This window comes from Lepus europaeus, chromosome 6 (assembly GCF_033115175.1).
Source record: "Lepus europaeus isolate LE1 chromosome 6, mLepTim1.pri, whole genome shotgun sequence".
Taxonomy (NCBI): Eukaryota; Metazoa; Chordata; class Mammalia; order Lagomorpha; family Leporidae; genus Lepus; species Lepus europaeus.
This window is the reverse complement of record NC_084832.1, coordinates 122,401,149-122,426,529: the sequence shown is the minus strand read 5'-3', so window position 1 is coordinate 122,426,529 and position 25,381 is coordinate 122,401,149. Positions and strand designations below refer to the sequence as shown.

Genomic DNA, 25,381 nt, shown 5'->3' with positions numbered 1-25,381 from the left:
GAAATTTTTTTATTCAGATGTTTTAGGCGGGTTATGTAGTTCCCAAAATTGAGTTTAAAATGAATGCTGCATCATTGAGAGCATTTGTGACTTTTATTCATGCTGCTCGTCATGGGGCAGCAGGTCCGATAGAGCTCCTCAGGGCCAGCCTGGGGAGCTCAGGGGCCGAGCGGGATGATGAGTGTCGGTGACAAAGGAACCACACCAGAGCCACACCAGAGCCGGGAGATCAGTCAACGCGCAGGGCGCAGCCAGGTTCTCGACTTTATTGGGAGGGGAAGAGCTTTTATAGACACAGAAAGGGGGCTGTCCAGGGCACAAGGAACTGAGCCAACCAGCTGAAAGGTAAGGCAGGACACAAGCCGGGCACGCCCTCAAGGACCAGTCACAGCCGAGGACACATACTGTCCACGAATACGGAAGTCTCCTGTCAGGCTAGGTACCTCCCCCGGGGGCCATCTTGGATTGTTGGAAACGCTGAGTCACTGAGATGCAGAAGTGTGCAAACTCGAGCAAAGGCTTAGAGGCCTTGTGGAGCAAAGGCTTAGCAACCTTGTTTCCTTTTCGGTTGGAGCCCCCCCCTCCCCATATTCACACTGTTTACTGATATTTATTTGATTGTTGGTTATTTCAAGAGCATAACTTTTAGGAGCAGCAGCACAGGGTAATGGTGATGCTTCCTTCACTTCACCTGCTGGCTGTATGACCTTTGGCAACTTTCCTAACCTCCTGTGCCTCCGTTTTCTCCCTCTCAGAGTTAGAAATAGCACCTATCTCATAGGATTGTTGCAGAAATGAAATGAGTTCCTAGAGACATACTTGGCTCATTGTAAGACTTTGCTAAATATTGGTTGAATCTGAATCAATTTGTGTCATTGTCTTAAATGTTATTATTCCTAGATAGGTGATTTGTAGGTGTCTTTATGTGGTTCAGGATTCCTTTGGATAGCCTAAGAGGAATACTTGTAATTATGAGGAGAAAATGATCCCAGCCCTCCTAATGAACACCTGGCACCACAGATGCTCTGCCGCCATCGCGCCGTCCTAGGGTGACATCCTCGAAGGCTTAGCAGCTGTGCCCTCCAGCCAGACTTCTGAAACCTGTTTAGGAAGGAGATGGCTGCAGCACAGCAGGCTGTCCAGCTGCTTCCAACTCCTGCTCCTGTACTTGTAGCTACTTCAGGTTGGTTTGGGGGGTTCAGGGAGGAGACTTGCTGAGCTTTACTGTGGCCTCTTTGAAAGGGGCAGTGTAGTGTTAAGACCTGGTTAAGACAGCAGACTCTAGAACTAGTTAGTGAGTGGCTTTCAGTTCTGCCACTCACTAACTCTGTAGCCTGGGGCAATTCCTTAGGCTGTCACTTTTCTGTTGAATGGGGATAATGATAGTGCTTCTCTCAAAATGTTGGTGTAAAGATTCCATGAGCTAATATACACATACAGTAGGCCTGGAAATACAAGTATACTAACTCCTATACATGGCATAAGTTACACAGACACCCATTTCTGGTTTTGTCCCTCCCCCCCCCAAAGATAGATAGATAGATAGATAGATTTAAAAGGCAGATTGACAGGCAGAGGGACAGAAAGAGAGAGGAATCCTTCCATCTGCTGGTTCACTATTTAAATGGCTGCAGTGGCCAGGGCTGGACCAGGCGAAAGCCAGGAACCAAGAACTCCATCCTGGTTTCCCCTGTGGATGGCAGGGATCTAAGTACTAGAATCTGCCTCCCAGATACATTAGCAAGAAATTGAGTTGGAAACACAGAGTAGCTAAGACTCACTGTGCCACAACACTTGACTCAGATTTACCATTTTTTAGTGTACTGTTTGGTGACATTAAGTCCGTTCACATTGTCATACAGCCATCACCTGCACCCATTTGTAGAGCTTTTTCATCCTTCTGTGCTGAAACTCCTGCCACCTGAGCCCCTGGTAGCCTCTGATCTCCCTTCTTTGTGAATTTGACCACTATAGGTACCACCTGTAAGTGGAATTACATCTTCATGTCTGGTTTATTTCACTAAGTATAATGTCTTCAAGGCTCATTGATGGTATAGCATGTATCAGGAATTTTTAACAGTGAATAGCGTTCCATAGTCTGTATATGCCACATATGTTCATGCATTCATCTATTAATGAACACCTGGGTTGTTTCCACCTTGTAACGATTGTGAATAATGTTGCTGTGATCATTGGCATACAGGTGTATTTATGAGTTTCTGCCTTCGTTTCTTTTGGGGAAATAACCGGAAGTAGATAATTATTGCTAGATCATATGGTAATTCTATGTTTGATTTTTTTTTTTTTTTTTTGAGGACCCAACATACTGTTTTCCACAGTGACCGTACTGTTTTACATTCCCACCAGCAACGTGCGAGGGTGTCTACATCCTTGCCAACACGTATTATTTTCTTGTTTTGATAATGGCTTATACAATAGCATGTATAAGCAGCTACCTTCTAGGTCTTTTCTTCGTTTTTTGTTGTTATTCTTGTTTTTAGAGATATTTATTTACTTACTTGAAAGGTATGATGACAGAGAGAGATCCTGTACCTGCTGGTTCACTCCCCAAATGGTGCAACAGCTGAGACTGGTCCAGGTCAAAACTAGGAGCCCAGAATTCAATCCTGGTCTCCCACATGGGTAGCAGAGGCCCAGGTATTTGGGCTATCTTCCACTGCTTTCCCAGGTGCATTATCAGGTAGCTGGATCAGATGCAGAGCAGCCAAGACTAGAACTGGCGCCTGTGTCACAACTAGAAGGCTTTACAGACCTGTGCTAAGGTCTCCAGCTTTCTAAGCTCAGAAACCACCATCCTTAGTAAAGCAGAAGGTAATCTCACTCTCAGGTACTGAATCTGATAACCAAGAGTCACACTTCACATACTTCAGATGTTTTTCCTTCTTTGGAAAAATGATGGACTGGGCTTGGGTCTGATTCTGATCTAGTCATCTATGATTTGGTAAGGACAGGGTCTCAGGAAGCCAGTGAAACCAGGCTATGATTTCCCTTCACAGATGACTTGGTGTTCCTTTCACTAGTGCTGGCTGGGATCAGAAATCTATTTGCTGCCCGCTGAGTCAGAGCTAGGGCAGCCCATTCACCTAGCTCTGTGCCAGGATCCTGGCCTGCCTGGGACATTGCTGGCCCAGGGCAGCCTGGAGGAGCAGTGCTGTGTCCGTGTCTGCCAGTGTGCCTCTCTGAGATGACCTTTTGTAATTACTCTTCACACTCATGCTTCCTTTATAATTTAATTCTGAGGTGCAGACTGGTCTCTCTGTTTGTGAGTTCTTGGCAAGTCCCGCATTGTAGTTCCTCATTACTACCAGGATATTTGATGAACATGTTTCTCCTTAAAGAAAAACAGCTAGCAGCTGGTGCTGTGGGTTAGTGGGTAAAGCTGCCACCTGCAGTGCTGGCATCCCATATGGGCTCCGGTTTGAATCCCGGCTACAGTTCTAATCCAGCTCTCTGCTATGGTCTGGGAAAGCGGTAGAATCTGGCCCAGGTCCTTGGGCCCCTGCAGCCACATGGGAGACCCAGAAGAAGCTCTAGGCTCCTGGCTTTGGATCAGCCCAGCTTCAGCCATTGCTGCCATCTGGGGAGTGAACCAGCAGATGGAAGACCTCTCTTTCTCTCTCTCTGCCTCTGCCTCTCAGTAACTCTGCCTTCAAATAAATAAATATATCTTTAAAAAAAAAAAAATAAAGAAAAACAGCCAAGTAATAGTCTAAACTTACTCAGTTTTTTTCAACCTGGGCAATTAAAGGTTAAGTTACCTGCATCTCTGAGCCACGCTCTCTGTTGGGCACATAATTCTTTTTTTTTTTTTAATTTTTTAAAAGATTTGTTTATTTACGAGGCAGAGAGAGAGAGGTCCTCCATCCACTGCTTCACTCCCCAAATGGCTGCCACGGCTGGAGTTGGGCCAATCCAAAGCCAGGAGCCAGAAGCTTCTTCCAGATCTCCCATGCAGATGCAGGGGCTCAAGGACTTTGCATATCTTCCACTGGTTTCCCGGGCCACAGCAGAAAGCTGGATTGGAAATGGAGCAGCCAGGACTCAAACTGGTGCCCATATGGTATGTTGGCACCATAGGCGTCAGATTTACCCGCTATATCACAGGACTCCCATAATTCTCTTGGCATCTCCTGTCTTCCCAAGTGTCCTCAGGCTAAGACACTAGAAGCTTAGAGACTTTGAGTCCTCATGGTGGTTGAGTCTTGCCATCAGCCTACCTCAAAGCTGGTGCAAGTCCACGACAGATAGGTCAAAAGCCAAGCCCTCTGTTTTTTTGTTTTTTGTTGTTGTTGTTGTTGTTGTTTTGACAGGCAGAGTGGACAGTGAGAGAGAGAGACAGAGAGAAAGGTCTTCCTTTTCCGTTAGTTCACCCCCAATGGCCGCTGTGGCCAGCGTGCTGCAGCCGACACACCGTGCCGATCCGAAGCCAGGAGCCAGATGCTTCTCCCAATCTCCCATGGGGTGCAGGGCCCAAGGACTTGGGCCATCCTCCACAGCACTCCTGGGCCACAGCAGAGAGCTGGCCTGGAAGAGGAGCAACCGGGACAGAATCCGGCGCCCCGACCAGACTAGAACCCTGTGTGCCAGCACCACAGGCAGATGATTAGCCTATTGAGCCATGGCGCTGGCCCAAGACCTCTGTTTTAACACCTCACTCCCTTAGGCCTTTATAGATACGAAGTACTAGCAAACCGTCAGGTACATTCATCTCCTCTGAGGAGCAGAGGTGAGCATGAGACTATGCCAACAAAAAAGAATAAACCTCCTCTCTGATTAATTTTATTTGGCAGCAGAGTTAGACAAGAAGAGAGAGAGACAGAGAGAAAGGTCTCCCTTCCATTGGTTCACCCCCCCATATGGCTGCTGCGGCCAGCGCACTGCAACGATGCAAAGCCAGGAGCCAGATGCTTCCTCCTGGTCTCCCATGCAGGTGCAGGCACTTGGGCCATCCTCCACTGCCTTCCCGAGCCACAGCAGAGAACTGGACTAGAAGAAGAGCAACTGGGACTACAACCCGGGGCCCATATGAGATACCAGTGCTGCAGGCGGAGGATTAACCAAGTGAGCCATCCCCTCTGATTAAAAAGAAAATAGAGATTTACCACACCCAACTTGGGTGTCACCTTGGACACTTCCCTCACCCTGGAGCACTGAACAGAGCTCCCTGACCACACCTAGCACATGCTTCTGGGTATTCACTGAAAGAGTGGACACTCCACTAAGACACAGAGGCCTAGTCCAAAGATGAAAACCATCATGGGGGAAAAAAGTATCACCACAAATACCTAAAAATAGACACAGCAATTCAAGAAACAAGAACAAGGAAGACAACATGGCGCCCCTAAAAGAACACTTCAGTAGTAGAATGTGAAGATGAAGAGATTAATGAAATGCCAGAAACGGAATTAAAAAAATTGATTGTAGGATTACTTAAAAGTAATCAGAAGCAAATTCATGAACTAAAATCGGTTCATGACATGAATGAAAAATGTTTCCATGGAATTTAGATTTTAAATGGAAATCAAAATGAAATATTAGAAATGAATTCAGTAAAACAAATTAAAAATGCATACAGACTTGATGAGGAAGGACAAAGAATATCCAAGTTAGAAGACAAATCTCTGGAAATTCTATAAAAAACTAGAATTAAGAAAACTAAAAAACAGTGTTGGAGATTTATGAGATACTGTCAAATGACCCAGAATATGGATCTGGTGAGTTTTTGAAGGTGTGGAAAGAGAGAATGGTTTAGAAGGCCTTTTTATTGAAATAACTATAGAAAAATTCCCTAATTTGGAGAAAGAAAGGGACGTTCAAGTACAGGAATAATATAGAATTCCTAATAGATATTACCAGAAAATGTCTTCACCACAACACATTGTAGTCAAACTCTAAGAAAAGACTCTAAAGAAGAAAAGACTCTAAAATATGCAGAAGAGAAATGCCAGATTACTTTGAGATGATCTCCAATTAAACACACAGCGGACTTCTCAGGCTAGAAGAGAATGGCAAAACATATTCCAAATCTTAAGAGAAAAAAACTGTCAACCCAGAATACTGTACCCTACAAAGTTCTCATTTAAAATAGAGGTGAAATAAAGACCTTCCATAACAAACAAAAATTGAAGGAATTTGTGAACACTGGTCAAGCCTGACAAAAGATACTTAAGGATGTGCTACACACAGAAACAGGGTCATCACTATGAAAGAAGGAGAAGGCAGAAACTCTCCCAGTAAAAGTACAAAGTAAATCCAAAGTAAACAATAGGAATATTTATGGAAAAACGACATGGCTGTTGAATGTAAATAACCTCAACCCTCAGCTCCTGGCTCCTGGCTTTGGGTCAGCTCAGCTCCAGGCATTGGGCCATCTGGGGAGTGAATTAGCAGATGGAAAACCTCTCCCTCTCTCTCTCTCTCTTTCTCTCTCTCTCTCTCTCTCCCCGCCTCTCCTTCTCTCTCTGTGTAAATCTGACTTTCAAGTAAATAATAAATCTTTAAAAAAAATAAAGAAATGTTAATGGATCTAAAAGAAGACAGACTGCAATACAATAGTACTGGGGGACTTTAGTACTCCACTTTCAGCAACGGACAGATCAGTCAGACAGAAAATCCGCAAGGAAACAACAGAGTTAATTGACACTATAGACCAAATGAACCTAATCAATATCTACAGCACTTTCCATCCGACAGTTGCAGAACATACATTCCTTTCACTATGGCATGAAACTTTCTCTAGGACTGACCGCATACTAGGCCGTAAAGCAAGTCTCAACAAATTCAAAAAAATCAAAATCATGCCATGCATCTTCTCTGACCACAATGGAATGAAGCAGAAAATCAACAATTCAAGAATCTCTAGAACACATGCAAACACATGGAGACTGAACAACATGTTCCTGAATAGAGAAATCATGACATTTCTGGAAATAAATGAAGACCACAGTACAACATATCAGAACTTATGGGATACAGCAAAAGCACTGTTAAGAGGAAAGTGTAGCAATTGGTGCCTACATCAAGAAATTGGAAAAGCACCAAATAAATTAGCTATCAAGGTGTCTCAAGGACCTAGAAAAACAACAGCAAACCAAACCCAAAACTAGTAGGAGAAAAGAAATAACTAAAACTAGAGAAGAAGTAAAAAGGATGAAGCCGAAAAATAATGCAAATGATCAGTGAAATGAAGAGTTGGTTTTTTGAAAATAAAAACAAAATTGACACACCATTGGCTCAACTAACAAAAAAAAAAAAAAAAAAAAAGGAAGACCAAAACCAATAAAAAAGGAAATGTAACAACACATACCACAGATAAAAAGAATCCTCAGAAATTACTGCAAAGAGCTGTATGCCAACAAATAGGGAAACCTAGAAGAAATGGATAGATTCTTTTTTTTTTTTTCTGACAGGCAGAGTGGACAGTGAGAGAGACAGAGAGAAAGGTCTTCCTTTGCCGTTGGTTCACCCTCCAATGGCCGCTGCGGCCGGCGCACCGCGCTGATCCCAAGGGAGGAGCCAGGTGCTTCTCCTGGTCTCCCATGGGGTGCAGGGCCCAAGCACTTGGGCCATCCTCCACTGCCTTCCCGGGCCGTAGCAGAGAGAGCTGGCCTGGAAGAGGGGCAACCGGGACAGAATCCGGTGCCCCAACCAGGACTAGAACCTGGTGTGCCGGCGCCGCAAGGCGGAGGATTAGCCTGTTGAGCCATGGTGCCGGCCCATGGATAGATTCTTGGACACATACAACCTACCCAGATTGAGCCATGAAGACATAGAAAACCCATAACCAAGATGGACATTGAATCAGTAATGAAGACCCTCCCAGCAGAGAAAAGCCCAGGACTGGATGGCTTCATTGCTGAATTCTACCAGCCATTTAAAGAAGAACTAACTCCAATTCTTCTCAAGCTATTCAAAACAATTGAAAGGGAGGGAATCTTTCCAAACTCCTTCTATGAAGCCAGCATCAACTTAATTCCTAAACCTGAGAAAAATACAACAGAGAAAGAGAACTACAGACCAGTTTCTCTGATGAACATAGACGCAAAAAGCCTCAACAAAATTCTAGGCAATCTAATCCAACAACACATCAGAAAGATCATTCAGCCAGACAAGTGGGATTTATCCCAGATATGCAGGGATGGTTCAACATTCGCAAATCAATCAATGTGATATGTCACATTAACAAATTGAAGAACAGAAACCATATGATTATCTCAATAGATGCAGAGAAAGCATTTGATAAAATATAACACCCTTTCACAATGAAAACCTTAGTTAAATTGGGTAGAGAAAGAACATTCCTCAACACAATCAAGGCAATTTTTGGCAAACCAATTGACAGTGTCCTGTTGAATGGGGAAAAGTTGTAAGCATTCCTACTGAGATCCAGAACCAGATAAGAAGCCCACTCTAACCATTACTGTTCAGTATAGTCCTGGAAGTTTTAGCCAGAGCCATCAGGCAAGAAAAAGAAATCAGGCCGGCGCCGCGGCTCACTACGCTAATCCTCCGCCTTGCGGCGCCGGCACACCGGGTTCTAGTCCCGGTCGGGGCACCGAGCCTGTCCCGGTTGCCCCTCTTCCAGGCCAGCTCTCTGCTGTGGCCAGGGAGTGCAGTGGAGGATGGCCCAAGTGCTTGGGTCCTGCACCCCATGGGAGACCAGGAGAAGCACCTGGCTCCTCCCTTGGGATCAGCGCGGTGCGCCGGCCGCAGCGCGCTACCGCGGCGGCCATTGGAGGGTGAACCAACGGCAAAAGGAAGACCATTCTCTCTGTCTCTCTCTCACTGTCCACTCTGCCTGTCAAAAATAAAATAAAAATAAAAAAAAAGAAAAAGAAAAAGAAATCAAAGGGATACAAATTTGGAAGAAGGAAGTCAAATTATCCCTATATGCAGGTCACATTCTATATATAGTGGATCCAAAAGACTTCAATAAGAGACTATTGGAATTATAGAATAGTTTGGTAAAGTGGCAGGATATAAAATCAAAACACAAAAATCAATAACCTTTGTAACATAGACAATGCCACAGCTGAGAAGGAACTTCTAAGGTCAACCCCAAACACAATAGCTGAAAAAATAAATAAATAAAATATTTTGGAATGAATTTAATATCATCAAAATGTCCATACTACTGAAAGCAATTTACTGTTTCAGTTTGATACCAATCGAAATACCAAGGGTATCCTTCTCAGATATGGAAAAAATGATGCTGAAATTCATATGGAAACCTAGGAAACCCCAACTAACTTAAACATTCTTATACAAGAAAAATGAAGCTGGAGGTATCACAATACCAGATTTCAAGAGAAGCTACAGGGATTTATAATCAAAACAGCCTGGTACTGGTATAAAAACAGATGGATAGACCAATGGAACAGAATAGAAATGACAGAATTCAATCCAAGCATCTACAACCAATTTACCTTTGACAGAGGAGCTAAAATCAATCTCTGGAGCAAGGACAGTCTCTTCAACAGATGGTGCTGGGAAAACTGGATGTCCACATGCAGAAGTGTGAAGCAGGACCCCTACATTATACCTTACATGAAAACCCATTCAAAATGGATCAAAGACCAAAATCTATGACCCAACACTATCAAATTATTAGAGAACATTGGGGAAGCCCTGCAAGACATTGACCTAGGCAAAAACTTCTTAGAAAAGACCCCAGAGGTACAGGCAGCCAAAGTCAAAATTAACAAATGAGATTACATCAAACTGAGAAGCTTCTGTTCTGCAAAAGTAATGATCAGCCAAGTGAAGAGGCAACCGACAGAATGGGAGAAATTATTTGCAAACGACCCAGTTTGATAAAGGATTAATAACCAGAATATATAAGGAGATCAAGAAACTCCACAACAACAAAACAGACAACTCAGTTAAGAAATGGACAAAGGACTTAAACAGGCATCCTTCAAAAGAGGAAATCCAAATGGCCAACAGACACATGAAAAAATGTTCAGGATGACTAGCCATCAGGGAAATGCAAATCAAAACCACAATGAGGTTTTACCTCTCCGAGGTTAGAATGACTTTCATACAAAAATCAGCAAACAGCAAATGCTGGCGAAGATGTGTGGAAAAAGGCACCCTAATCCACTGTTGGTGGGAATGTAAATTAGCACAGCCAATTATTGTGGAGAACAGTATGGAGATATCTCAGAAATCTGAATATAGACCCACCATATGACCCAGCCATCCCACTCCTGGGAGTTTACCCAGGGGAAATGAAATCAATAAATGAAAGCATTATTTGTCCCCATGTTTATTGCAGCTCAATTCACAATAGCTGAGATATGAAATCTACCCAAATATCCATTAACTGAAGACTGGATGAAGAAATTATGGGATACGTACACCATGGAGTACTACACAGGGATTTAAAAAATGAAATCCTGTTGTTTGCAACAAATTGGATAAATGTGGAAAACATCATACTTAGTCAAATAAGTTGGTCCCAAAAGGCCAAATACTATATGTTCTCTCTGATCTGTAATAACCAATAGAGCACCTGAAAGGTAATCTATAGAAGGGAAATTAACACTTAGAGATGCACTGACTTTGAACAGCCCTTGTCTTGACTGTTGGGAAACATTTTTTTTTCGTAGAATTTGTTGAATTCTTTACTTAGTGTAGAGTTAATTATATGTTATAAAGTTAATTGAAAATAAATCTTAGTAAAAAATAAGAATGAGAATAGGAAGGAGAGTGAGGACAAAGAGGGATAGGAGTATGGGGTGGGGCAGGTACAGTGGGAAGAACCACTATGTCCCAAAAGTTGTGTTTATGAAATGCAGAAAGGTTGTATTCCTTTAATAAAAAGTTTCTGGGGGGAAAAATTTTAAAAAAGAAAAACCTTTCTCCAAACCGGTAAACAGGGAAATTAAAAATAAGAAATAAGCCGGCGCCGCAGCTCACTAGGCTAATCCTCCGCCTTGCGGCGCCGGCACACTGGGTTCTAGTCCCGGTCGGGGCACCGATCCTGTCCCGGTTGCCCCTCTTCCAGGCCAGCTCTCTGCTGTGGCCAGGGAGTGCAGTGGAGGATGGCCCAAGTGCTTGGGTCCTGCACCCCATGGGAGACCAGGAGAAGCACCTGGCTCCTGCCATCGGATCGGCGTGATGCACCGGCCGCAGCGCGCCTACCGCGGCGGCCGTTGGAGGGTGAACCAATGGCAAAAGGAAGACCATTCTCTCTGTCTCTCTCTCACTGTCCACTCTGCCTGTCAAAAAAAAAAAAAAAAAAAAAAAAAAGCTCCAGTTTTGTACTCAGGGAATGTGAATGAAACTCAGGTGCTGCCATTCTCTTAATAATCATTTGCCCTGGCCGGGGCCATGGCTCAGTTAGCTAATCCTCTACCTGCGGTGCCGGCACCCCAGGTTCTAGTCCTGGCTGCTCCTCTTCCAGTCCAGTTCTCTGCTGTGGCCTGGGAAGGCAGTAGAGGATGGCCCAAGTGCTTGGGCCCTGCACCCGCATGGGAGACCAGGAGGAAGCACCTGGCTCCTGGCTTCAGATTGGCACAGTGCTGGCCATAGTGGCCATTAGAGGGGTGAACCAATGGAAGAAGACCTTTCTCTCTGTCTCTCTCTTTCACTGTCTATAACCCTCTCTCTGTCTCTCTTTCACTGTCTAACTCTGCCTGTCAAAAAGAAAAAATAATAATAATCTTTTGCCCTTAGGAAACAGATGCCCGTTTGAACCACCTTCAGTAAAGAAAGAGGTTTTTTGGAAATATGTAAGGATCTGCTAGAATCTAGAAAAGGGATCTGGAGTAGACTGAAACAGCCTTGTCATAGACTGCACTCTGTCTGCGTCTCCCTTCCCGTCCTTTCCAGCTTTGCTGTGCCGGTGGTTTCCCAAGGCCTAGCTTTAATTCCTTTCTACTTTAAGCATTCAACAAAACCTAACTTGGTTTTACAATGTACTGAGTCCCGATTTGTGAGAGATGTAGTGGGTTCAGTAATCAGGCAGGTGCAGCTTTTCCAGTGGGTCCCGGCTGTGAGGAGCCCCTTGGAACGTGAACCCCGGGAAATGGGGTTGGCAGAAGAAACACGGCATCTCTGGAGTGATCGCTGTTAATATCTGTAAACTTCAGTGAGCCTCAGTTCCCTCCCTTTATTTATGTTAATTTTAAAGAGGAAGAGAGAGACTGGTCTCCCATCCACTGGTTTACTCCTCAAATTCCTTTAACACCCACGGCTGGTGAAACCAGGAGCGTGGAACTCAATCCAGGTTTCCAACCGGGATGGCAGGGACTCAAGTTCATGGGGCATTGCCTGCTCCCTCCCAGAACACACATTAGCAGGAAGCATGAATTGGAAGCAGAGCCAGGACTCAAACCGAGGCACTTTGGTATGGAATGCAGTCCTCCCAAGTAGCATCGTAATCACTGTGCCAGATGCTCAGTCCATCTCATGTGTGTGAAATAACGGTGGTGTCTCCCGTCAGTTATGGTGACAATCAAATGAGACAAACTTCGTAAGTTTTTTTCTTTTATTTTTATTTTTTAATTTATTTTTTATTTATTTTTTAATTTTTGACAGGCAGAGTGGACAGCGAGAGAGAGAGAGAGAGAGACAGAGAGAAAGGTCTTCCTTTGCCATTGATTCACCCTCCAATGGCCCCCATGGCCTGCGCGCTGCGGCCAGCGCACTGCGCTGATCCGAAGCCAGGAGCCAGGTGCTTCTCCTGGTCTCCTATGGGGTGCAGGGCCCAAGCACTTGGGCCATCCTCCACTGCACTCCTGGGCCATAGCAGAGAGCTGGCCTGGAAGAGGGGCAGCCGGGACAGAATCCGATGCCCCGACCGGGACTAGAACCCGGTGTGCCGGCACCGCAAGGCAGAGGATTAGCCTGTTGAGCCACGGCGCCGGCTGTAGTTTTTTTTCTTAGAAAGTTTTGCACCATGGTTAGAGACAAATCAAGTAAAGAAGTTATTTAAACATCATATGTGGCATCATACATGATGTTTTGTGAATTAACAGGATCTGTTTTTGGAAGAAGTATCTGAATAATATTGTGCTCAATGCCATGATAATTACATATAATGAATTATTCCAGTTAAAAACAATTTTAAGTAGTATAACCATACAACATAACACAACATATTTAAATTGCTCCAAGTGTAAAATTAGGAAGAGGTTGACAAAGCAGCGGTTGTTTGAGCTCCTGTTATGTGTTAGGCCATCCAGGGTGTAAAAGAAAGGTGCCTGGGACTCGGAAGTGTTGGTCTTCTTGTCCGTGCCGAGCTTCTGTCAGACTAAGAAAGCATGGCAGAGGAAATGGTGGGAGGAATCAGTAGTGCAGGGAAGGTGGCAAGGAATTGGTAGCCTGGCGATAAATAAAGATAAATGAGAGGTGTGGTGGGCTCTTCCTGGAAAGGGTGCTTTCTGGAAGAAGTTGGGATCTCAGAGGTGGATGGAATCGAGCAGGCAGCCGGGAGAGAGTAAGTGCTTCAGGCACTGCCAGGCAAAGCCTTGAGAGGCAGGTGGAAGATGGTGTTGAGAAGAGACGTTAAGACCAAGGGTGGTAGGCTTTGAATGCCAGCCTGAGCAGGTCAGGCTATATTCTCTGGAGCTTTTGCAGGTCCTGGAGCTAAGGAATTTGGGAGGCAACATTTTCGGCAGATTAATTTCCCCAGTGCCTGTGAACAAAGCGGGCTTGAGAAGAGCCCAGTGACCTCCCCTCCCACCTCCTGTGTCTCCTTCCAGAGACACTGGAGAAACACTTGTGATGGGAGTGCCTCTTGCCACCAACAAGAGATTTCACTAAACATTGATGCTTTAATATTATAGTTGTTTTCTACTTTGTCTTTCTCCACCTGCCACATCAAATACATAAAAGCAGTGGCCTTTGATGTTGTAGCCCCTCCCCCATTTTTTTCTTTTAAATATTTATTTATTTATTTGCAAGGCAGAGCTACAGAGAGGTTGAGGCAGAGAGAGAAAGGTCTTCCATCTGCTGGTTCACTCACCAATGGCCACAGTGGCCGGAGCTGAGCTGGTCCTAAACTGGGAGCCAGGAGCTTCTTCCGAGTCCCCTACGTGGGTATAGGGGTCCAAGAACTTGGCCCATCTTGCACTGCTTTTCCAGGCTATAGCAGAGAGCTGGATTGGAAGTGGAGCAGCCAGGACTCAAGCAGCACCCATACAGAATGCCGGCGCTGCAGGCAGTGGCTTTATCCACTATGCCATAGCGCCAGCCCCCCCCAACTTGTTTTTAAGCCACTCCTTTAGTGGGCCTGTGTAATGTAACATAATGCTTTGCATATTATCAGGAGTGATTATTTGGGCCAGCACTTTGGCCCCTGCACCCACATGGGAAACCCAAAGGAAGCTCCAGGCTCCTGACGCCAGTCACCCAAGTTCTGGCCGTTGTGACCATTTGGGGAGTGAACCAGTGAATGGAAGACTTTTCTCTCTTTCTACCTCTGCCTCTGTGTAACTCTGCCTTCCAAATAGATAAATAAATCTTTTTTAAAAAGATTTTTATATTTGAAAGACAGAGTTACAGAGAGAGGTAGAGACAGAGTTTTCCAAAAATGCGCTGGTTCACTCCCCAGAGGGCTGCAGTGGCCAGAGCTGCGCCGATCCAAAGCCAGGATCCAGGAGCTTCTTTTGGGTCTCCCAAATGTTTGCAGGGGCCAAGGACTTGGGTCATCTTCTCCTGCTTCCCCAGGCCATAGCAGAGAGCTAGATCAGAAGAGGTGTAGCTGGGACTAGAACTGGCGCCCATATGGGATGCTTGCGCTTCAGACCAGGGCTTTAACTCACTGTGCCACAGCACCGGCCCTAATAAGTGAATCTTTAAAAAAAATTTATCCTTTGTTAGTACTGGTCATTGAGGACTCGTGTCTTCAGTGAGAGAGAGAGAGGAAGGGAAGGAGCAGTAAGCAAGGAAGAATGTGTGTGTGTGTGTTGTGTGTGTGCGTTGTGTGTGCGTTGTGTGTGTTGTGTGTATGCTACCAGGAGGGTGTTTCCTATTCTGAATGATGACGGTCAGCAGCAGTGGGATCTGTTGCAGTGTTTGTTACAGCTAGGATGAGTTGTTCTGGAGATACAGTTGAAGGAGTAGTGGGTCCCAGGAGCAGAGTGTCTGTGCCTCACTGCAGCGGTTTACACTTACCCAGCTCAGGCTTCCCCTTGGTAGGAAAATCGTTTAGGAAGATCAGTGCAGCCCTGAGTGCTTATGTGCACCCACGCCCTGCTGAGCTGAAGTCTGGCCACAGTGTCCAGCTTGTAGATTTTTCTGGTTGCAGTGCAGTATATTTGGTCTTCTCAATGCCATGGAAAGTAAGGTTTCCTGTTTTCCATATATTGTCTTGGGAAGCTTGGAAAATAATTCATTATGAATTAAAGTTGTAGAGGATATTAATTAAACTGCAGAATAATTATTCTGGATAAAAACTTGAATTTACATCTGTTTTGTTTTATTTACTGAGGGTCAGGAACATCCAAGTGACTGTTTACAGGTACCTGTGAGATTGAAACACGCACACAGTAAAGTCTGCCTTAGTGAATGAGCTCGGATGCTCTGTGGTAACTTGCTGCTTGTGTGCTGGGGTTGTAATCGCAGCCATTGAGGGGACCTCGCTTCCTGATTCAGAGGGCAGCTTTGAAGCATTGGTCAGCGTGGATCCTGTGTTACCATTGCTCCTCCAGAACAGAAGAACCTTGCTGTGCCTGCCTCTGGTAACTGTGGTTTTTTTCCAGGTCACAGTTGTTTCAGAGTCTGCAGCCTTGCTTTTCTTCTCTTCCTCAGGCATATTCAGAACATGAGTGAGATTAAGACTGACGTTGGCCGGGCTCGGGCGTGGATAAGGCTGTCTCTAGAGAAGAAGCTCCTGTCACAGCATCTCAAGCAGTTACTCTCTAACCAGCCCCTCACCAAGTAAGACACGGCCTTCTAAGGCCTCCTGTTGTCCTGAACTGTGTAGTTACACAGCAGATCACTGCACGGATGTGGCTTCTCGGCCGTGAACTGACATGCCTGTGTGCTCGCATCCTTCTTGTCTTAATAGCACACGCTTCAGAAACTCCTCCTTGACAGAATGCTTGCTCGTTTCTGGGAGAAGACACCAAATTTCACTGCCTTCTAAGTAGAGGAAAGGCTAACTGGTCCATCCAAGTTGTCCATCATATGCAAAAGAAATATATAAACCTCAGAGTGCAAAACTCATAGCAAAACCTAGAGTGGAAGAAGAAGAGCAGAGGCAGCTCCAGAGTAAAGGTCTTCTTCCGAGAGAGCAGTGAAGGGTGTGTCCGCTAGCTGTTGGCTTTTCTAGTGGTTTCCCTTTCCTCTGCTGAGGAGCCATCTTGGATGAAATCCATTGTCCAGGTTGCATAATCAGATCTAACGTGAAGACGGAAGATGTTCAGCTGAGAATTCAGCACAGGCATCAGACATGACAGTTTGTTGGAATCCTGGCATGATAACCCAATGCTTTTTGTACCTCTGGCCCTGGGGCATTTGAGAATGAGTCTAACGTCCACAGAGTAGTTTTGATAAAGAATGAGTGTGACAGAGACCCTGACCTGGTTCTCAGTGTCTGACTTCTCTTCTGATTATGAAAGTCATCCATGCCCATCGTGGCTATGGACAGAGGAGAAAGTCAAGGTCACTTGTAATTCTGCTTCATAAAAAAGAATACCAAGTATCTCCTATGCTAAATTGGCAATTCAGCATTGAGAAACGTTTCACTGTACCACAGGAGTTGAATCTCTGACATCTGGAAACCTGTGTTCGAATTTTGCCTTTACTCTTTATTGTTTGAATGGCTTTACAGAGGATACCTGGTTTGTCTGTGTCTCTGTTTTCCTTATCCCTAAAATGAGGATGCTAAAATAATTACCTCATAGGATAGTCATGAGAAGTGTGTGTGCCTCAAAACACTTGGGAAAGCACTTAAATGTCAGTGTTCAATAAAATCTCTGTATTGTTTCTAGTAGTAGCAGTTTTTCTGTTGTCAAAGCTTTCTAGATGATGGCACAAACAGTCCCAGCATTTGCAAACATCATGGTATCCTCACTGGGTAAATCCCACATGTGTGAGTAAATCCCACATTGTACACTGAATCCTTACACTGAATTCAAAAAGTAAACTTGATGAGATTGGGGCTATGACTGATTTAAAAGGTTGATTGCCTGAGTTTTCCGTCCCACAATGGTGAGAATGGCTGTACCCTGTGCCTTTGTTTGCATTCCTGTATCCTTATTAGTTTGATCACCAAAGTGGATCCAAGGGGGTTTCTTCCTTTAACGATAAGTTAGATTAAAAGTGTTTTTATTAACCATGGAGTGTTCGTCTGTGAATTTTTGGTTCTTTGAAGAATAAAGTTTCTTACCATTGTTTGTCTAAGTGGAGGTGTTTGCTTTTAATCAAGACACAATGGAAAGCATGAAAAATGCCTCATACCATTGTTTTGTGCTTGTCTGACCCTTCTAGGAAGCTTTACAAACGTTACGCTTTTCTGCGTTGTGAGGAAGAGCGCGAGCAGTTTCTCTACCATCTTCTGTCCCTCAATGCCGTGGACTATTTCTGCTTTACCAGCGTGTTCACCACTATCAGTAAGTCTGGAGAACTGCCTGTCGCGGGAAGAGGCACCAAATGACTAATGGAATAAACACATTTGAGCTTTAAAAGGGACATATATCCCAGTACAGTGAGTGCACCCCAGATCTCCATTTAGGGTAGAAGGATATTGCCCAGCTAGGAATGCTGCCCGTGAAGCCTCAGCTGTCAGCCTGCGTGGGGAGAGCACCTCGCTCAAGCATTCACTTCCACCAGCATCCGAGGACTGACCCCAGGGCTGTCCCTGATCTCCATTGGGCCCCCTCATTGAGACCACAATGTGACCAGCAAGCGTCTCCCTCACCCCATCCTGCTTGCTTTCTCACGTGCAGGTCTAGGAGTAGCATTGCTTGCCAATTTCTTCCTTTCTTTAAAGTTTGTTACAGTTACAGTTATTTTTATTTTTTTACAAATGAGAGTAGGGCAGATATTGTGGTGCACCAAGTTGTACCTTTGCTTAGGACGCCGTCATCCAGCATTGGTATGCCAGTTCCAGTTCCAGATACTCCCAAGTTTGCTTTTTTTTTTTTTTAATAAAGATTTATTTATTTATTTGAAAGAGTTAAACAGAGAGAGAAGGAGAAGCAGAGAGAGAGAGAGAGATATCTTCCATCTGCTGGTTCACTCCCCTGTTGGCCACAACGGCTGGAGCTGTGCCGATCCGAAGCCAGCAGCCAGGAGCTAGGAGCTTCCTCTGGGTCTCCCACACAGGTGCAAGGACCCAAGAACTTGGACCGTCTTCTACTGCTTTCCCAGGCCACAGCAGAGAGCTGGGTTGGAAGAGGAGCAGCTAGGACTTGAACCGGTGCCCATGTGGTATTTTGGCACTGCAGGTGGCAGCTTTACCCACTGCACTACAACACCAACCCCACTCCCAAGTTTCTGATCCAGCTTCCTGCTAATGTTCCTGGGAGGCAGCTTCAGTTTGTACCACACATTTTGGGAGATCTGGATGGAGTTCCTAGCTCCTGACTTTGACCTGGCCTAGCACTGCCTCTCATTGGCATTTGAGTTGTGAACCAGTAGTAGATGAAAGATTTCTTTCACTATTACTCTGACTTTCAAATAAAATAACTATTTCAGAAAACGAAAAAAAAGGAACAGAGAAAGAGGAGTATGTTCACTCTCCAAATGCCCACAATAGCCAGGGCTGGGCCAGACCAAAGCCAGGAGCTGGGAACTACATTCAGGTCTCCCACATGGATGGCAGGGACCCCAAGTACTTGAGCCGTCATCTGCTGCCTGCTGAGTACACCAGCAGGAAGCTGGGTCAGGAGCAGAGGTGCTGGGACTAACTGGCTCTCAGAGGCAGAACGTGGGCGTCCTAAGCAGCAGCTCAGCTACTGCACCGCATGGCCTGCCCTGTGCTTGCCGGTTTCTAACTCTGTCGGTGTTCCAGGAAACCCAGTTGATGGGAAATGTCACCTAGGATGGCTGTAAAGAAATGTTGTATTGAGTAAATATGCCAATATCATATCTAAAACCTCTACATTCAAAGAATCAGTTTCTAATAGGGGCTAGTGCTGTGGCGTAGCAGGTGTAGCACCTGCAGCTCTGGTATCTTTGTGGGTGCCGGTTCAATTCCCAGCTGCTCCGTTTCTGATCCAGCTCCCTGCTAATGCACCCGGGAAAGCAGCAAAGGATAGCCCAAGTGCTTGGGCCCCTGCACCTACATGGGAGACCCGGAAGAAGCTCCTGGCTCCTGGCTTCATCCTGGCCCAGCCCTGGCCATTGGAAACATTTGGAGAGTGAACCAGTGGATGGAAAAGCTCTCTGTCATTCCCTCTCTCTGTCTTTCCCTCTCTCTGTGTCTCTTTATAACTCTGCCTTTCAAATAAACGAATAGATATTAAAAAAAAAAAAAAAAAAAAACTTACGTGACTGAATGTCCCTGAGCTTTGATGATTCAGGAAGACTTCAGGAGGAGATGCTGATGGAAAGCTGGATTACAACATCTATTCTTTATACCATCTCTAATCCTCACTTGCAGGAGGAGGCCCCTTCCCTCCTCTGGAGGACTTTTCCTTGCATCACTTAGGAATTGTGTTCAACTACAGGGATCAGAAACTTGAAAAGCAGTGGTTGAAGCCACTGATTTTTCTTGCATAAGAAGTCTCAAGGCGGGCAGCTTGCTGTGCTGCCCTGACTCCACCCCGTCCCTTTCTCTTCAGCACCCTCTGTGTGTGCTGGTTGCCTCATGGTCACAGGGTGGTCCTTAGCACAGCTTGCAGCAGGAAGGAGGGTGGGGGGCAGGATCTGTGCCAGAAAAACAATTTTCTCAAAAAGATCCCACTAGCATCACTGTCAGGTCAGTGGCCAGAACTGTGTGGATCTTGGCTTGATAGTCTCTGCTGGAGGCAGGCAAGGAAAAGGGGAGCTGGAGTGGCTCCTGGGCCAGCCTCTGATACCTGCCGAGACACTGTCTATTAGGCGACTGTGCAGCAGGCGTCTGAGATGTTCTACAGTTTTAACAGAGAGGAAGTAGCTGCAGGCTTCCTGCACCTGAACAGCTGTGTCAGTTGGAGGACTTGAGACTCTTCATGGAAGAAGTCACATAAGTTCGTAACAGTGCTTTCTTGTACTGAAACTGAAATCCCCTTGGGCTCTTCGCAGCCACAGAACTGCTGGCCCTAAGCCGGCGTTGTTCTGCAGCTTTCATAGTCCTGGCACTGGAAGGAACGAGAGAGGTCTAGGGCACCAGGAATGAAGCCTTACACTGACCTCTGCCGATGCCAGTTTCAAAACCCTCTTGATTCTGATGGTTATAAACCATGACAAGTGTGGTCTTCCCTATGACACTTTCCCTCCTTCAGCTAAATACATGGACAGAAAGGGAGGTTATCTACCTAACATAAATCAAGTCATTTATGTAAAATCAGGGAAACGAACTGTCTGTCCCCTCCTTTCCCTCACCTGTGAATGCTGGCCATGAGCTCCTAGAGTGAGGCTGGGCCTGGGTCCCTGATCCAGGAAATGTCTTTTCATCCCATGCGTTGACCTTGCAAGGGGCGGGGGGTGGGCTCTGACATGCCCTCCTATGGCCAGAGAAACAGAAGTCCCCAGGACACCAGCAGAAAAGACTAATTCCAACCTATTTCTTAAAAAAGAAAACTTTTGGCTCTGAAGGACAGAAATTTGCTAATGGGCCTGCACCACCCCTTTTTTTTGAAGGGATGGGATTGTGGCACAGCGGGGTTAAGATACACTGGCACTTGAGATGCCTGCATCCCTTATCTGAGTGCCAAGTCCCATGTCCACTTCAGATCCAGCTTCCTGCTAATGCACCCGGGAGGCAGCAGGTGATGGCTCAAGTTCTTGGGTTCCTGCTGCCCACCTGAGACCCAGAGGGAGTTTCTGGCTCCTAGATTCACAGTCTGGTCCAGCCCCAGCTGTTGCGGGCTTGTGGGTAGTGAACCAGTGGGTGAAAGATCTCTTTGCATCTCTGCCTTTTAAATAAATAAATCTTGTAAAGAGAGAAGAGAGAGTCTGTAGTATCTTTCTTGTTCCACTTTTGAGCCAAGGGCTGTGGTGGGATGGTGCCACCTAGTGGGTGTCTGGGGAAGAGTCCGTGGAAAGGAGAGCATCTCACGTGTTTATTGAACGTCCCAGGCTCCTCTTACAGGAATGAAGTTCCCCTGAATGCTTGTCAGGTTGTGGTTTGTAGACTTTATAGTATGTCCAGGGTAGAGCTGCCATCATTTGTTATTCATGGCGTTGAATACCATGCTGTAAACTTGGGATGGGAAAGTTACAAAGCACAGAGCAGTAAAGCCCTGCCCAAGGAAATTGGTTATGAGATGCTGGCCAAGAAGTCACCTGCCCCTCTTTTCATATGAAACTGTGTTGGTAGCCACTTTACCAACTCAGTTTGCACTCAGTTGATTTTAAAACACACTAACCTGTGAAACTAATACAGAGCAACCCCAAAAGCCATAGAGGAGTTGCTAGAAAACCCCAGACGAGTCCGCTTGCCCAGCGCACACAGTAAGCCGGTCACTGGCAGTCAGGCTAGTGGGGCAAAGTAGGTGTGCACTGCAGTGCACAGCACTAGGAGCAGGGCAGCTGCCCCTCAGTTCCCAGACTCCCCGAGGGGGTCAGTGCAGGAAATCTCACAGTGGAAAGCTGAGGCTGGGGAGTGCAGGTTCAGCACGCGTCCAGGTTCTCTCTTGGTCAATGGTGCTTGTGGCCTCCCTCGGATTCGCCTGCAATACTGTGTTCTTTATGTGGAAAAGCGGGCCCAGACAGTGTGCGGCTGCCTGCAGGTGCTAGTTACTTCCTTCCCTGGGCCTGGAACACGCCTCTCCCCCCCACCAGAGGAACCCCTCGAGACAACAGTGACCATTACCGGAGAGTGTTGCAGGGCCAGTCACAACACTCTCCCAGCAGCCATAGAGAAAGGGTGAGGATACTTTAAGCTGAGGGTGGGAAACTAGGAGGCTGCGAATTGCTGATATCGTGTATCTGCCTTCGAAACACTTGTATCAGGGTTTGATTTCAAAACACCGTACGGTGCAGCATTGATATCCTCAGGTGTTCAGGTTGTTTATAAATTTCCAGGGCTGCACATCCCATGCTTATAGGCCACAGTCAGTGCCATCAGTCCAGGGTGATGTGCGTGCGTGGAGTCCACCACAACAAGTACTGGGACCTAGATCTCATCGTCCTAGCCTGGGGGAGGTTGTGATCGCATCTTTTTATGAAAGTATATTTTTAAGATAGAGCAAGATGAGCCATTTGTCTGTGAAAGCCAGCGGAGTTCTTAATACATCTTTGTGAACAGGAGGACTTCATTCCAATTTTGCACTGATGTCTGTGTTTCCCTTCCAGTGATCCCTTATAGGTCTGTGATCATCCCCATCAAAAAGCTGAGCAATGCCATCATCACCTCAAACCCCTGGATCTGTGTGTCCGGAGAACTGGGGGACACAGGAGTCATGCAGATCCCCAAAACTCTTCTGGAGATGACCTTTGAGGTAGGCTGGCGGACAGCCGTTCTAGTGGAAAGTGTCCTTGTGGTTCTATGGAAGCGTCCTGATTCTGCTGTTCCAGTCGTCCTGGAATCACATAAAGTAAAGGAACATGCAAGTGTGCAGGGGCATTTCTGTGGTGATGTTGTCTAAGCAGCGTACACCAGTTTGTTTTGTATTCACCTTGTTTGTTGTTAAGCTCCTCTTTGCTCCATGTGCTGGGCTTGACCAGGCCCTACTGCGTGATGCCCGGTTCTTGCCCAGGACCAGGCCAGTAGGGAACAGCACGGTGAGTTCATTCCTCACTGGCTGAACCTCGCCATCCTGGGGCAGGAGGAACAGGAGGGCTGACTCCCGGACTTTTGGCCTCCAGACCACATGATGACACGTACAGGGTAATTTCAGAAAACACCTCCAGACATAATGGTCAGTGTTGAGGTGTCGGCAGTGAAGTATTTTGTGTGTTTGAGCGCACTTGCAGGCTGACAGCCAGCCAGCTGCTGTTGATTCAGGAGGAAGTTGTAGCGACTGCACATACAGTTCTCCTGTTCATTGGGATGTTGGAACAGCAGTTTCTACCAGCAGTCATAATACCCATCAAAGGACCCATTTTGGCCATATGTCACAGGCCCACGGTTGTCTGTATATAAAATGTTAAAACCCATGGCTTTTCCTTGCCTACCAGTTGTAGAGCAGAGACTACATTGCAAGGACACAAACTGCTTTATAAGGACCATTGTTGCTCTTTTCAAACTCCCTCTCTTCTCTTTTTTTAAGGGTTATTTATTTTTTTGAAAGAGTAACAGCGAGAGTGAGAGAGAGAGATCTTCCATCTGCTGGTTGTCTCTCCAAGTGCCTGCAACAGCCAGCGCTGGGCCAGGCCAAAGCCAGGGACCAGGAACTCCATCCAGGTCTCCCGTGTGTGGCAGAACCCCAGTACTTAAGCCATTATTGTGAACCTTCCCAGGCGCATGAGCAGGAAGCTGAATTGGAAGTGGAGTAGCCAGGACTCAGAATGGCACTGCAGTATGGGCTGCATGTGTCCCAGACAGCAGTTTGGCCCGCTGCAGCTCAGCAGCTGCCCTCCGTTTACCTGCTTTCCCTGGAAGATGCTGCCCTCTGAGTTGAGAGTCTCAGCTGAGACGCTGTGATGCCGTCTCACTGTGACACAAGGAGAGCAAGCACTTTAAGAACTCAGAGCTCTCGTGTTCCCGCAGCACAGAGTTGGTTGTAGTCTATGATCTTTCCATTATCAGATTTTAAAAGTCAAACTTAATCAGCATCCATTTTTACGATTCCTGTTATCACTACTTTATGTTACACTTGTCCACAAAAGGCCAGATAGGACATTGATAACTACAGTAGTAGTTTCAGTTACGTGGGTCAACCACAGTCAGAACATATGGCATGGAAAGTTCCAGAAATAAGCAATTTGTAAGTTTAAATTGTGTGCCACCCTGACTGGTGTGATGAAATCTTACGCTGCCTGGCCCAGGATGTGAATCCTTCCTTTGTTCCGTATATTTGCTCTCCAGCCGTAGGTCGCTTAGTAGCCACCTATGTTACTAGATCCACTGTTAGTAATATAGTATAGCGTTTCTGTGGATAACCTTAGTTTGCTTAACAATGGGCCCCAAGCACAAAAGCCGTGATACAGAGGAGGCCCTGGGCATACAGCATGAAAGGACAGATGCGCTTGGTCCTGCGTGGCAGCACGGAGGGGCACGGGAGAAGACGTGGTGTTACGTAGTTTGGTGCAGTGGAGCTTCGGGCCCCCACCGGGTCTTGGGACATGTCCCTGAGGATGGGGGGCCTGCGGTATACCTCCTTCTGTACAGCAGCTTCATGGCCTCCCAATAGATGCCATTTGAGGACATTTCTGCCTTAGTGTTGTATGGAAAACAGAAAGGTGGCCATGTGGTGAGATTTTTAGTTCAGTGGTTGTTCTTGCAGCCTATCTGGAAGTGGGTTTAAATACTGTCCTTTTCTACTCTGCAGTCCCTCCCATTCCTCACTGCATCACCATCTCCGCACTCCTTCTGGGTTCCCCAAGGAGAATCTCCTTTCCTTCGCTGGGGTTCTTAAGCACTTGCTGTGTCTCTGGCCTAGCACCTGTGCAGCCCACCTCATGTGGTAGTCCATAGCCTCGTGTTTCCTGTTGTGTTGCGCAGGGGCTCCCTGAGTGCGGGGACAAGCAAATGTGTGTGTAGCTGAGCACATTGTACAGGATGGGTCACTGCAGTTAAGCTATGCAAAGCCCATGTGCTGTGGCCACAGCTGAGGGGGAGGTGGGTGGAAACAGGTGAATAACCAGCGTCGTGTTCCTACAGTGCCAGAACCTGGGGAAGCTGACCACTGTCCAGATCGGTCACGACAACTCAGGGCTGTTAGCCAAATGGCTGGTGGACTGTGTCATGGTCAGAAATGAGATCACAGGACATACGTACAGGTGAGTAAGTGGCCTTGGGAGCTGTGAATTCTTTGTTTTGTGACTCTAGGCAAGAAAAGGTTTAAAATTGTTTTCAAAGTGTCCTCGCTGTCTACTGAATTTTAGTTTTATTTTGGGCTTTTATTTTGTTATGTTTTCTCTTTGTTTATATAATACAGAACTGTCCCCAAAAATACTTTTCTAAAAAACAGATTGCATTTGTTGTTCTTGCTTAGTCCACAAATGTTGAAAAGATTGGTTTAACTCTGAGAAAAAAAGAACAACAAAGCTCAAAATAATTTCAGTAAGAGGAAAAGATCTCTTGGACTCCATTAGTTACAGCCAGCACAACTCTGTGGGTGCATGTTCCTGTGTTGTCCTGTGACCGAACTCTCAG

The 25,381-nt window shown here is 46.1% G+C and overlaps 1 protein-coding gene across 1 annotated transcript in view; it reads left to right on the top strand.

Moving 5' to 3' along the window:
* The window catches only part of DENND5B (DENN domain containing 5B), a 206,569-nt gene that overhangs the window by 167,836 nt on the left and 13,352 nt on the right, over nucleotides 1-25,381 (top strand). The window contains exons 13-16 of the mRNA XM_062195035.1: nucleotides 15,781-15,909; nucleotides 17,464-17,585; nucleotides 22,417-22,562; nucleotides 24,887-25,005. Of these exons, the coding sequence (XP_062051019.1) occupies nucleotides 15,781-15,909; nucleotides 17,464-17,585; nucleotides 22,417-22,562; nucleotides 24,887-25,005 (516 nt within the window). The remainder of the gene's footprint in view (nucleotides 1-15,780; nucleotides 15,910-17,463; nucleotides 17,586-22,416; nucleotides 22,563-24,886; nucleotides 25,006-25,381) is intronic.